This window comes from Xenopus laevis, chromosome 4L, assembly GCF_017654675.1.
Source record: "Xenopus laevis strain J_2021 chromosome 4L, Xenopus_laevis_v10.1, whole genome shotgun sequence".
NCBI lineage: Eukaryota > Metazoa > Chordata > Amphibia > Anura > Pipidae > Xenopus > Xenopus laevis.
In genome coordinates, this window is record NC_054377.1 from 18,867,914 (window position 1) to 18,883,360 (window position 15,447).

The window sequence follows — 15,447 nt, forward strand, 5'->3', positions numbered from 1 at the left end:
TGTAGTGGCCAGTGACTGGGGAGAGGCTGTTCCATACCTCCTAACTGTCCTGTTTTTCTCGAGAAGAATCCCAATTTTGACAGCTCAACCCGCAGTCCCGGAAATGTCCTGACTTTCTCTTTGATCTCCTGCACTGAACAGCCAGAAAAGATACAATATTTCTAAAACAGAGGATTTTGGCAGAGAGCCCAGAATGGTAGATACATTTGTAACAATTTTAGTTAAGCAAAGAAACAATTGTAACTATTGAAGATAAGCAGGTCTCTTGGGGAAACTGTGACTTGTAGTTTAAAGGGCAAAACTTTTTAAGCAAAACTGTAATAACACATAAAAACTGAACCATAGACATGTGATAAAACTTTCTATAACCTGCCACATTTTAGGGGTGTGGCCATAAAATGGACGTGGTCCAAAATATTTTCACTGCGATATAAGCGCCAAAAGTTTTTATCCCTCTTTCTATTTTACAAATGTTGGGAGGTATGCTGTTCTAGTATGACAGGTGACAATACAAGATTTGTCAGTGTAATAGGCTATTCTACCAAGTCGTGCTTATAAATATGACTTTAGTAAGGGCTTCAGGTCCTTAATGAACAATGGTAGTGTTTGCTGATCATATAAAAACAGTGTATTGAGCCTGTGCCTTTTGTTGGGTTTAAATACTGAATAAAAGTCTCCTGCCTGTCTTCAACTTTGCACAAGGAATTTGTATTTTTAAGTTATGGCTTCCTTTAACAAATTTTAGCAGTATTACATTTCTAATAGGCTTTTGGCTTCGCTGCACCTCAAATAAACTGCCAAACAGCGCTGTCAAATATGTCACAGAGAAGCAGGTTAAGAGCTAAGTCAGTTGGCACAAACTCTTCGGGCACATTACTCACAATGTCTAAACTCTGAAATGGTATTTCACATTGTCCAACTCCTGACGATCTGAGAAACACTTTTCCCTTGAGTATAAAACACATTCAGGGACATAACCACTTGTTCTTACATATCCTTTATTTGATTTTCATAATGTTCGCCACTCCGAGGCGCATACGTTTTGAATAAACCAACACTTACTTAAAATTCCAAGGACACTTGACCACTGATGAGGTTAATCTACACGAAGAAAATCCCCCTTAGCTTTATAATTCAAATGCAGCCGAGGAAAATAATTAGAATGTGGGATAAAAGTGAGTTAGAGCTGGACATTGTAATTACATTCAGCCTATGAACAAGTAAATGTCTTTTCAGCATACAATTATATATGTCATATGGTTGGCAACTTTTTTTTAGCCTTACATTTCCCATTCTCCTCCTGTATGCCAAGGTTTTACTTATTTATATGAAGAGTGAACATTAGTAGAAAGGTGACAACCCAATTCAGGATAGTTTCAATTAATTAAGATGATTCCTCTGTGCCATATGTAGGTGAATTATACATTTGTAGCTGAAATGAAATTTCCTTGATCGTGAAAATCCTTTTGTTTTCTTTTGCAGCTGTTTGAAATGCACAAGAGCAGCCCCTACTGGAGATTTAAGAAATGTATAGGAGATCTTGTAATGCTTATACGTGCAAGTGCTGATTGTTTTGTTTTCATGTCATATCGACTTAAATTTAGGTTGTCAAAAATACTTCAAAAAAACCCTCAAAGATGGAAAGAAAAATGATGGAGCTATAAATGAAGTAAGTGAATCAACAAAAATGTGATTTCTAAATCTGATCTGGACTGTGTGCAAACCAAAGAGAGATTAGTTGTAATGGACAAAATGCTAACCCAAATATTTACATAGTTGTTCTGATCAGTAGAGTTTGTTTTTAAGTTTCTAATACAATTTAAAGCCTCTGAAAATGAATGTGAATAAGAAAATTATTTGAATTAAGCCAAACCAGATTCTAGAATCTATCTCTTGGGGACACTGGTTAGAAATGCACATGTACAGTACTATAGGCTGGTCCATTGGGTTAAAGCAAAGGGCATAACTCAAAGACCACAAATAATAAAAAATGAAAACCAATTGCAAATGGTCTCAGAATTTCACTCCCCATCCAGCATACTAAAAGTTCATTTAAAGGTGAACAACCCCTTTAACTAAACGCTGCTTCTTATTATTAGAGTTTAGCTTTGGAAACCCCCATTGGTTTGCACACACAAATCATTGCTTACATTTGCACTCACATGTTTTGCCTTCCTTCCTGTAAGGTAATTGTAAGAGAAATAAGCACTAAAATATATAAAAGCGTTATTTAATGTGCTTTAATTTTGGAAGACCAGGGGACAAATGTACTAATAAAAAAATGTATTTTTAATAAGGTATAGAAGTATTTAAAAAAATGTCTGTATCCTTGTTCCATGGATAAGTCAAAAAAGTAAAAAAAAAAAAAAATACTCATCTTAGTACTGTATGTCGACCTAATTTGCCTTCACACTGGGACCAGCATTCACTCAATGGTTTCCCTGCCGTCCCTCTGTTTGATAACCATTGGTCTACTGCATATTTTGAAAAGAAAAATATGATCTCACTGGCAGCTATGGAATAGAGGCACATCATTTGCCACACAAAGCGGATATTGTTGCACAATTTGTCCAGTGTGTGCACGTGTGTTGCCATGCCATCAGTACAACTGTAAAAAGCAGGTAGGCAGAAGTGGATTGACACGAGCCTAAACTGCACAATCTCTGTCCTAGCAATAACAACTGCAGTGTAGCAAAGAGGTGCACTTTGGGTTATGTAAAGCATATATTTGCTTTCATTTTAGTACTGAGCCAATGTTTTAAATTGCCCAGGAAAGTGTCATTTTCATCAGTGTTAATATACTGTATAACTACAGAAAGAAAAGCTGTTGTTTGCTCCAGTCTTTAAGGTAGCCACAGACAATTACAATCTTTCCTGGAAAAGATCTTTCCAAGAAATTTCGTTCGTTTCACACGTGTAGAGCTGAATTGTCAGATATACCGGTAGAAACAATTCTAGCTGCATCTGAGCACTAACAATGGCCGATATTCATGTGCCTTCAAAGGCACTCAATAAAAATTTTTTCGGCCAACCGGATATCGAAGTCTTCTGCCAATATCGGTCGACTCGTCTCCCACATTACACGCACCGAATATTATACTAAAATTGATTTCCTACAATATTATCGGTGTGTCTATGGCCACCTTTAATGTCAATGACTAGAGTAAGCATAGTAAGTAGTTAGGGCTTACCAAAGAGATTAGGACTAGAGGTTAGGACTTCATATGTGTGCAGTAAGTGGCAGGAGATTTGGCTTGATGGGGCCAGTGAATTAAAAGAAGGAAAGGCAGAATCACTAGGGTGCCAAATTGTTCTGAACCAATGACCCAAGGTACTTTACTCCATGACCCAGACATCCCCTTTGCCTATTAAAGCTGGGTGCAGTCCAGAAGTTGGCAAAAAAGTTGGTGTACATGTTTCCCCCAGATTGCATAGGGGATACCTGGAAAACGGAGCCAAATGGTGGTGAGCCCCTTGCAAGTAAGGAGATTAGCAACTAGAATGACTGGTGTTGGTACCTAACAATCTGGCCCCTCCCAATGATTCTACCTTCCTTCCCCTGTACATTCTTTATGTCTACATGATATATAATGGTAAACATCAATTTTTTTAATGTATTAAGTTCAAAGCATTTTTGAAACAATGAAACTGGATTCAAGGGATGTGCACTTGACTGCATTGTTATTTCCATAGTTTGAGAAACAAAGTCTAAATAGAAAAAAATAGAGATTATAGGTTGCATTACCTGCTTCTTTCTCTCGCTGTTTAACAAGATCTTTAAGGACATCTATGACGTATAGAATAAAAACCTATAAGATATGACACAAGTATAAGCAATTTATACAAGGACCCTTTTTGGGCATCTTTTTGGGGATCCTCAGCAATTGCCCTCAATCCCCAGTTTTCTTGCTCAAGTTTGCAATAAGTAGTCTCTGCTTGCACAATAAATATTCCATATTGTTTTCGTCAAAAGAGATCTCAGCTCTGTTTATTCATTCCTGTAGAAAGCTAACGAGAACAATTCTATAGGCAAAACTATATTGAGTTGATTCTTTCTTGTACTTCAGGTCTGGAGTCCCCCTGGGACCTATTCAGTATGCTCCGTGCATGGTTTGTTTATGGAGTGGGACCCACAACCTCTTTCTCTGTCTACTGCAAGTGATTAACGAAGGCATGTTAATTATTTGGTTCAAGTCATTCTGTCATTGTCTTCTTGTTGGCTTGATAATATTGAATTGTATCACTCCCTGATAAAAGCTATGTGTGTGTGTGTATATACTGTACTTATATATATATATGCTTTGGATACAAAGAGACACACATACAAGCCTCCTTAACTCACACACTCCCAGCACTGACTCCATCTGTTCTCCTATTCATCTTAATAAATGTTTTACTTGAAGAAATAGATCTTTTCCCAAGCAAAGAGTTAAGTGCCATCCAAACACTCCCCTTTCTCCCCGGCTGCCACTTAAACTGCTAGTAATAACAGCCCCCTGAGGACATCAATAGAGTTACTGTGTTGAATAATCACAGACTATCAGGCAGGAGGCTTGCAGCAGCAGGTCCATTGCCTGTGACATCACTCTTGGAGCTCAGACCCAGCTCAGAGTTGCTTTCATTAGACAGTCCGTCGGTCTGTCTGCATTCCCTACATCTGCATCTCTGTACAGGAGCAGCCTGCCTCGAGGAAGGGTTTTTTTTTTGCGATACCAAGGGACAGTGGGAGGAAAAATACACAAGCACAATCCAGGGACGCTGCAATATGAAATTCATCAGTGCCGGGTACTTGCTGTGCCTTTTGCCAGCGCTTTCTTTCAGCAGCACCAGGTGAGCAGAGCAAGATGCTGTGTTGCAGGGATCTCATGTTTGAACATATGCTGGGCTGCTTGTCGTGCCTTAGTTTTGACTGTATTCCATAGCTGTGCAGTCTTTATAGATACCCAGCTGTGTGTGTGAGTTTAAACAGGTCTCTTCTTTGTCTTAGTCCTAGAAGGTCAGTTATAATTTCCATTTGTTTCCAATGCTTAATGCAGAAGCCATCAGAGATGCAAAGTTGGAAGCTTCCATGCTTTTATTAGAGTCAAAGGAAAGGAATCTATTGTAAAATGAGATATTTTGCTTCGGCATCTCAGAAAAAGCATTCTTAACAAATTGAGATCAAGAGCATGGATTTAACCCTTGGCTGCCAGCTTTTCAGTAATGCTGATCACAGTGTGGGGTGCTCAAGTGTCTCTCTCTTTGGCAGCAGCAAGTCTAATAAAGCAAGCCCATTACTGTATATGCTATTGATTATATTATTGGAACATGGCAGCATCGTTCTATTAAAGGTGGCGTCTAATGACTGTAATCGCTGGCATACAAGTTTAACATTGGAAATGCCATTTTTATTTCATTAAACAAGAAAGTTGATTCTTTGTGGTCTGAATATATATCTGTGCTTTGAAAGTTTTTATTATAAGTGATGTTTATTTTACTGGATTCATTGCGTTGACCATTGAGCAAGGGCATTTTAAGGCATTATGGACAGTACAGAAGAAACCAGATAAACACAAGTGTTGGTGATGTCTATTGATTGGTGCATGAAAAGTTGGGGTTCAATCAGAATTGTCATATTTGGCTGAGAAAATGTATTTCCAAAGGACCCTTTACTTTTATAATTGTTCATAAAAAGAATTGATCTATATATATCATGGGTTCTATGTATTTGGTGAAAACTTGCACAGCTGGAACAGCATGACTTTGACTGAAGTAGATCTCCTAGAGTTAATGGGTTGTTTGCATGGATGCCTACCAGGGATCTGATGCAGTAGTTGTTAAATTTTTCCTATACTACAATACCCAGCATCCCGCAGCAGCCTGGGAGCTGTACAGTCTCAGGTGAAGGTGAGCAAGTCTACAATTTTTGTATAATTTTGAAAATGGAAAAGGTCTTCATAGAAGGATCTTCAACTCTAGAGAAGACCTTTCAGATGCCAAATGTTCTGATGAAAAAATATTGTTAGAGGCCTCTTTGGCAGGTGTATTTGAGCCCTAAGTTTGGACACATGCTCTAATGGTAACACATTGTAACATTTTGAAATCATATCATTTATGCACTAAAATGTATATACTGCATATACCTTGCCTACCTTGAAATCATCACCAGAATTAGCTTGCCTGAATTCTTTTCCTGCTGAAAACATATTAGTTATAAAAAGGTCGGAACTGATGAGCTTAGGTACTAGGAACAGTTACTGCAGGAAGATTCATTCTGTGGCTTGCCAATATTTTCTGCAAGGCTTGCTTAGGAATGCTGGGGGTTGGAGTGTAGCTCGAGTTGAAAAGGGGAGCTTTTAGTTATTCTTGCATTATTGCTCCTATAGATCAGAGGTGCTGTCTCAAATAGACTTGAATTTCTTGGACCGTTCAAGTAGTGAGTTTGAAGAATGTTGGCTAACTGTGTAATGTTCTTCAGGGTCTCCAGAATGATGGGACTATGCGTATGTTGGTGCTCCTTTGCCTATTGGTCAAGTTGTTTCTAGAAATGATCCAATGTACGACAGCTGAGTGGAAAACCATTGACCTTGCCAATATATCTGATAAATCAAGTAGGAATTGTAAAATGCTTGAATAACAGTCAGTTATCCAGCAGATGCCATGCCACCCACTGTTATCTTTCCTGTAGACTATATTGCAGTGTCCCTTTGAAGATCATGATGTATAACTGGTGATTAGGTCTATCAAATAATTAAGCTCCATATATTAACCTTCCCAAAACAATAAAGTTATACAGCTTAATAAATGTGCCTAAATTCTGTAGCAAATAATTATACATTTGTATAGGAAGATATTTACAGAAATACGGAATACTAAAAACTCTAAACAATGTTCACTTGTAATATACTAGACATGTTAAGTCAAATGCTCTGCACGTGCTGAGACTCCCCTCCCTATCACAAACACAAGTGAATGACAGAACTATTTATTCAACATTGAGTTCTTGGTTTAAACCTTGGTGAGAAGTTTATTCCAATAAAAGAGAACTTTGTTCAGAGCAAGAACTTCAAAGTCTCCTTTATTTTAGATGAGAATAAACTAACATTATCACTATCAGTTTGGAAATACCATACCACTTGCCTTTCTTAAACTGGCCAGATACTTACTTAGATTGTGTTGATCTGATATGGTAAATTCTGATCAAAGTGTAAAAATCCCCATATGTGTGTCTTGCCAAATTATGGTGTAATAGCACAGAAGTTGATGGGTTAGAATAACCAATTGATGATTGGATAAAGTACATATTTAGGGTCCTTAGCTGGTTTAGGGAAATGCATGGGCCAACATCTCCTAGAAATTTTAATGCCAAATGATTAGACTAGTTCTGTTGGACTCTATTCATTTGGAATGTAGTAGAATATCTTACGTACCCTAATAGCTACACAACCATACCCTAATCCATTAAGGTCACATTTATAAAACCTCAAATACTTTGGTCACTGCAACATTAGATGAGGTATTGATGATATCATGAAAATTTGAAAATAGCTAAAGCAGGTTCCTTGTCAATAGTCAAGGAAGTGAAGAGGACAGGGGAAATGTCCTTCATTTTTGGCAATAATATTTCATGAGAAATAGAAAAAATTATTTTAATTATCTAAACTCGATTTTCTTTTCTGATTGAGGTTTTTGGGCAAATACTAAAATTTTTAAGTGAAGAAAAACTAGAATTTTTCGAGATTTATAAAACTCTGAAACTGCAAAAAGTTTGTATCCAAACCTGCCAAGGTCATGTATTAGTTAATGAGAGATGTCCCTTGTACAATTTGAAGCTATCAGGATCTGGACTGGGTTTTATCCGATAATCCAAATAATTCTGGGATTTTGGGTGATAGCCCAAAAAAATCTAGTGATTTGGGCATCAAATCTGGAAAAAAATTGTATGATTTTAGTTTTCCCTCGATTTTATCGAGTTTTTTCCCAACCCAACTTTTTTGAAGTTATTTTATTGATAAATAAGATAAAATCGTGGATGGGAGTTTCATCAAGCTTGGTTCAGTAAAAATATGAGAAAAATTCTGAGGTTTAATAAATAACTCCCTAAATCTAAAATGCACATTAATTTATGCAATAGATCATCTGTTATCTTGATGTTTAATGAGCAAGAATTAAATAAAGATGGCTTTTAACATTCATGAGGATTCATATACCTTGCCTTACCTGGGAGTTTACTAGGGGTGCAATTGTGTTCCCTACAATAGTGATTTCAAAAGTGCTCATGAGCAGAATAGATTTCTCTTATTTCTCTACAGCTTTCCTTAGTCTGTTTTGTTCCACCTGTCTCATTCTCTAACTTACATCCCTTACTCTCTATTCTTATTCCTTAACACATTGTACTGTCTAAAATATTGTGTATGTATGTATATATATACTGTATATATTAAATCGGGTTGCTCTTCTTGATTTATTTGTGTGACAATGAACTTGAGAAGCCTCATTTTTCACAAGATAAATTTCCCACCTTAAAAAGAACATACATTTATGTTCCAAAGTTGCAGCTGTCATGCAGTGGGAAAAATCTGATACATCAGAATTCTGTATTACTTTTTTGAACTTTCCCAGTCCTTGCTGGCTTTTCAGTGTATTGAGAACAATGTATCACAGGATTTGGAGAAATAACAGAAATTAATTCTGCAACGAATGTGATATTCTTCTGTTGAACCTCATATGATGTGGTGGCCTCTGGAGATAATGGTGAAACAATAATTTTAAGAACTGCCAAATTACATTTACAGTAAGCTGATAAAATCATTTTAAGATGAGAACTATCCGAAAAATCCCACTGTTAATTTCATGTGACGATGGATATTTGTTTACCTCTGTCTTTCGTAGATACCAGAAAATTGGATGCATGATCACTAAAGTAGATTGATTATACTTTTAAAATGATGTGTAGTCAATGAATACTCTAAAGGCTTCCTATTAGAAATAATATAGCCCTACTATTTTCTGGTGGAAAAAAACAATCTTCTGTTTCCTGGAATTTCAAAAAATAAATGTTCAAATTGTTGAACGTCAACTAAGCATCCTTTCTTTGTGTTAAGCTAATCATTTCTTATAACTAGATTTCTACTGGAGACCACATTTATGGGCTTACCTATAAAACAACTAATTTTTGAGGTTTTAGAGTTTTTTCTACTATGAATAAATTTTACAATTAAAAAAAAAAAAAACTTTTGCTTATTAATTAAAAATTCCAAATATAAAAAAGTGATTGAATACAATCTTAGAAAGAACATGAAAAATGTGGTTTACAAGCTCAAAACCCCTACATTTGTGAGTTTACAGGCTCAAAAAAACCTCAAAAAAACTAGTTCACAAGCTCAAAAATCTCAAATTAAAAAAATGCCTTGAACTCCCATTGACTTCTAAATGAACTCGTAAGCTTTTAGATGCCAAAGATGCCAACATTTTTCAAGGTTTTTTGTGCTTAATAAATACAAAACATTTGAGTTTTTGAAAATATAATCTGAATTTGTGAGTTTTTGTGCAAAGAATCGTGGCCAAAAATTTGAATTTGAACATTGATAAATCACCACCTTAGATTCTGTTTAAAATCTCAGAACTTGTCTTTTTCTTCTTCCTGTGGGTCACGTTATCTCCTTAAATGGACCTCCTGTCAGTATGGTGAATTCCTAAAAAGACTCAAATTAGGAGTGTCATCACTCATTATGTTTATAATATTGTGTGTGGTTTGTTTTGCCTGTTTTATAAACATCTCAGAAATTCAGAACAAACTCCTTCCGGTGGAATGGGATACTTTGGGGGTTGTCTAAACAAAAAAAAATCCTTCAATTTAAATACGATTTTCCAGTTGTACCTCTCTAATAAAGTTTTACTTAGGCTTAAAGCCAAATATCCATACACTGTGTATGCACCTGTAAAATGTTTCCATAGAACATCAGTATCTTTAATGCTGTGTTGAATTATTTATTAGAATTTTTCTGAACATTTATTTCAGCTGGAGCTGAAAGGATTGAAAGAACTTGGTGTTTTTCATTAGTAAAGTGCTATTATGTTATCTTGCTTAAAGACACAGATATAGAGAAAAATATTTGCAAATGTGTTTGAAGCATTAAAAATAAAGTGTGAGCTTGCATGCAGGAAGGCTGGAAGGCTGTAGTGAAATGGTTCTATAATATATAATATGAGCAAATAATATATATAGTTCAGTAATTTTATATATTCCTGTTATATTATAAGGGGTTCTTGATGATGTAGAGAGTGATATTCTGAGACAATTTGCAATTGGTTTTCATTTTATTATTATTTGTGCCTTTTGAGTTATTTAGCTTTTTATTCAGCAGCTCTCCAGTTTGCAATTTCAGCAATCCGGTTGCTAGGGTCCAAATTACCATAGTAACCATGCATTGATTTGCATAAGAGACTGGAATATGAATAGGAGAAGCCTGAATAGAAAGATGAGTAATAAAAAGTAGCAACAACAGTAAATGTGTAGCCTTACAGAGCATATTTTTTTTAGTAACCCCCATTTTAAAGCTGGAAAGTGTCAAGAAGAAGGCAAATAATTTAAAAACTACAAAAAATAAATAAGGAAGACAAAACAAAAGCTTACTGGGTTTTAAAGTAGATATATACAGGTATGGGATCTGTTATCAGGAAACTTGTTATCCAGTAAGCTCCAAATTATGAAAAAGCTGCCTCCCATAGACTCCAGTACCTTGTACTTGATCCTACTTAATCCTTATTGGAAGCAAAACCAACCGATTGGGTTTCTTTGATTTTTAATTCCTGAACTAGCAAGTATATTTTTTAGTTGTAATATTGGTGTGTAGGCAGCCATCTTAGCTCATTTTGCCTGGTCATGTGTTTTTAGGAAGAAGAGCACTTTAGGATGGAACTTCTTTGTTTCTCCTACTCAATGTAACTGAATGTGTCGCAATGGGACCTGGATTTTACTATTGAGTGTTGTTCTTAGATCTTACAGGCAGCTGTTATCTTGTGTTAGGGAGCTGTTATCTGGTTACCTTCCCATTGTTCTGATGTTAGGCTGCTGGGGTGGGGGAGGGAGGGGTGATATCACTCCAACTTGCAGTACAGCAATAAAGAGTGACTGAAGTTTATCAGAGCACAAGTTACATGACTGGGGGCAGCTGGGAAACTGACAATATGTCTAGCCCCATGTCAGATTTCAAAATTAAATATAGAAAAATCTGTTTGCTCTTTTAAAAAACGTATTTCAGTGCAGAATTCTGCTGGAACAGCACTATTAACTGATGCATTTTAAAAAAAAACGTTTTCCCATGACAGTATCCCTTTAAGGTATGAATCCAAATTACGGAAAACCCCAGGTCCCGAGCATTTTGGATAACAGGTCCCATACCTGTACTGCATAACAGGAGTAATCAAGATTGAAAGGCTTGAACATTGATCCTTAATAAAAAGCATCTTTGAATAATGTCCCCATGGCGTGCAGAAGCTCATATACTCTATGTACATGTAGTATTGTGTATTTATTAGATGGGGAATTTAGTGTGATTGGTTATGGAAATGTCAAGGGTCATGATATTTTTACCTGCAAATAAATATTGATAATTGAACTTCTATTCCTAGAAATGGAAATAGCGCGTCCTGTATGAAGTGATGCCAAGCTTCTACTGTTTAGAGATTGAAGGGAATGTGTACCATTACAATTTTTTTCAGCATTAAGGCACATGAAGGACATAGCAGTTTTATTTGAATTTGTATGCTAACATCAATGCTGATAGGTAAATGTGTAATTTAGGGTGTCGGTTGATGTTGAGGTGAAGTTTGATGCACAGAGACAGTTTGGTTTTCTGTCATTATTTGAACTGTAATTACATTCGCTGGTTGCTATCATGTACTGGATTAAGGCAATAAGGGGCATATTTATTAAGGTTCGAATTTTGAATTCGAAATTCAAAAACACCAACCACAATTAAGTCAAAGATTTTTTTTTTGGCCGAATAGGTCTGTTTTCGATCAAAAAGGTCCGAAACGAAGTAATATCACATTCGATCAAATTCAAATTAAAGTTATTCCCAAAAAAACCTAGATTTTTCAAAGTCCACCAATGGACTCTAAATAGGTTCTATGAGGTCCCCATAGGCTAAAACAGAAATTCGGCAGGATTTAGATGGTTGAATGGTCGAAGTCAAAATTTTAAAGAAACAGTACATGATGAATTTCAATATTCAGATTTTCAATTTTTTTTCAAATTTGAATTGAATTTGGACTATTCCCTAATCGAAGTACACAAAAAACATCTTGTATATCAAATTTTTGAATTTGAAAATTCACCTCGACCTTTCATAAATCTGCACCTTAGTGATGGTTGAATCTGTGGCGAAACTGCGAAAAATTCCTGAAACGCATTGAAGTCAATGGGCATCAAAATAATACGTAAATTTTGACACGAGCAACAATTTTTATAGACATGACTATTTGATCCAAATGCATTTGTCAATTGGCGTCCGAATAATTTTGACACGCGTCAAGTTTTATGCACGCGCCAATTTTGACAAGCTAAATTTTTTTTTGACACAGCCGTTTTTTTGCCACTGAATTGACGCTGCAGTTTCACAAATTCATTTGCTTGCGCCAAAACGCGAAAATTCACCGCAAATTCGTGTTTGCCGAATTTATTCCCATCATTAGATACGATCCCTGGGATTGTGAGCAACTATTTTAATAACATCAGTCTCTGTGGTACAGAAACTGAGAAATAGCTTCCATGCTTGCTGCACAAATATGAGTGAGTAAAGAGTGACTGTGAGAGCACAAGTCACATGACTGAGAGCACCTGGGAACTAAGAACATGACTAGCACCGTATCAGATTTCAATATTAAAAACCAACTTCAATGCAGGATTCTGCTGAAGGAGCCCTATTAACTGATGAGTATTGTAAAACACATCCTTTCCCATGCCAGAATCCTTCTAATACTACAATACTCTCCACACTGTCAAACTGAATTTTTTTTTATTCTGACAACAGTATCCTTTTAGTAAGGGTAGAGATGTCTTGCTGGCTGATCATTCCCTACTGACTGCCTCAACTGTTGCCCTTTATCAATTAAACTAAGTTACATTTTAGTATGTTGTAGAATTGCTAATTCTAAGGGACTTTTCAATTGGTCTTTGCTGTAGTTTTTGGATTGTTTGCCTTCTTCTTCTAACTCTTTCCATATATAAAACAATTGCTCTGTAAAGCTGCAAATGTTTTGTTATTGCTATGTTTTATTACTCATTTTTCTATTCAGACCCTTTCCTATTCATATCACAGTCTCTTGTTGAAATCAGTGATTGATTGCTAGGGTAATTTGGACCCTAGCAACCAGACTGAAACTGCAGACTGAAGAGCTGCTGAAGAAAAAGCTAAATAAAAAACCACAAGTAATAAAAAATTAAAAACAATTTAAAATTGCCTTAGAGTATCATTCTCTACGTAACAGTATGGGGGTTATTTATTAAAAGCCAAATTTTTTTTATTTTTTTTATTTTTTTTATTTATTTAAAATGATTTTATTAAAAAACACAAACTCCTATGCTTGACCTTATTTATTAATAAAATAACCCAACTTAATCGGAATGAGGAAAAACCTGGTAAAATCATGCAAGAAACCGAATGCTCTAATTGGGCTTTTTTTTCCTAATTGCTAGATTTTATCAGGTTTTTGACTGAAAACCCAGAAAAAGTCAGACTTAGATCAGACTAACCCAGTGTAAACCACGAGTTGCTTCTCCCACTTACATACTGTACATGACCTTGACAGGTCTGAGATGACGGATTTTCAGATTTTGGCTTTTTGCAGCATCTGGGTATCATACATCTTGAAAATTTCCAGTTTTTTTTTTCCAGGAAAAAAATTGTGTTTTTGCCCCAAAAAGCCAGACCAAATAATTTTGAGGTTTAGTAAACAACAGTTAATGGAGAATTGGTTTTTAATGAGCTTACTATTTGCTTCAAGAATAGTGATGGGTGAATAAATTCGGCAAGGGCGAATTCGAGGGGAATTTCCGTGTCAAAAAATCCCCCATGTTAAATTTTTTTGAAGCGCAACGGAAAGGTCGCTCGCGTCAACACTGTTGCACATCAACATCATTCGGACGCCAATTGACTTTAACGCTGGCGTAAAAATTTCCGTGATCGTCAGAATTGACGGGGAGTCTAAATTGACGCCGGCGTCAAAATTATCGTTTTGCAAGTTTTCACAGTTTCACGAATTTTGCTGGATATTCACAAATTTTTCAGTGAAACGAGAAAATTTATCACTATTCAAGAACTAAAACACAGAACAATGACATTTATTACAGTTAACTACAGGCAGTAAATGGAAATCAAGTACGGTCTCTTTAAACTTCAAGCACTATTTTCCTTTTTCTTTCCTCTTAAATTAGCTTGGCATCAACTTTTTAATGTGAAGCTTTTTTTTATTTAAAAGGGCAAAAGTGAAACACAAACCAACAGCTAAAAACAGCAAACACTCCGCATGGCAACGGGATTACACGTTAATCTGTTTTAGAAGCGGCCCGTTATGTTCGTAGTATTTAATAGTTCGTGGCGTGAAGACAACTCAGGTCAGAAGCTTAGAAAGACAATGCCCTCTAAGGAAACTTACTGTATCTAAAGCTGTTCTACAGCATTGATAATTAACAGATCAATAGCATATTGTCTTAAAAGGTAAGCGTGCAGTCAATGGCACTTTCCAAAGACTTGTGGATATGATAACCATTGATTATTGTAAAGCCTTTCTCTGAATACGATATATAAAACTGACACAGAAGCTTAATGCATTTTTAATGGCTTCGTTCCATGATTAAGCCTCTCTTTCCTTTCTCTCCAGTGCTTTCCATGCTGCCTTCTTCCTCCTTAAACACAACACAAATGTGATTCTCTCTGAAACGGAACAGTCCAACTCGGTGGAAAACTCACTTTCACATTTATAATGCTCTCTATTTCTTGACTTCTAGTTTGTGCTTGCTGGCAAAGCAACAGTCTGTTTATCTTTCTGAAGGTCTAGTCAGTGACAGCGACCGGAGCACAATTCTATTGATCGCAACTTTTTCCCTGAATGACCTCTGTGCAGCACACTTTTCTTCTTTGCAACTGAATTACAGCCAGTAATAGATGTCTTCAGCATGGTGATAAGTTTCATACTGCTGGATAGTTGTTTATAGAGGGAAAAAAAATGTATGTTTTAATTGTAAAAAAGTATTCATGAGCTGTGCAATATGATGAGAAGCAACTGGTGGTCTCCGTAATGCGCTGCAGGTGTTGTCCAGATACAGAGTGCTGCAAGAAGTAGTCTAAGTTTGAGTTTATTTATGGAGAGACTAAGGTAATATTATCTTTGAAAGAATTTAAGGATGGCATTCTAAGGGGATGAAAATTTGAATTTCAGATTCAAATTTCAAGTTCAAAATTT

The 15,447-nt window shown here is 36.0% G+C and overlaps 1 protein-coding gene across 1 annotated transcript in view; it reads left to right on the forward strand.

Moving 5' to 3' along the window:
* The first annotated feature begins 4,517 nt into the window (after positions 1 to 4,517).
* LOC108713849 (leucine zipper protein 2-like) overlaps positions 4,518 to 15,447 on the forward strand; it is a 323,454-nt gene continuing 312,524 nt past the window's right edge. The window contains exon 1 of the mRNA XM_018257520.2: positions 4,518 to 4,830. Within this exon, the coding sequence (XP_018113009.1) occupies positions 4,766 to 4,830 (65 nt within the window). The 5' untranslated portion in view covers positions 4,518 to 4,765. The remainder of the gene's footprint in view (positions 4,831 to 15,447) is intronic.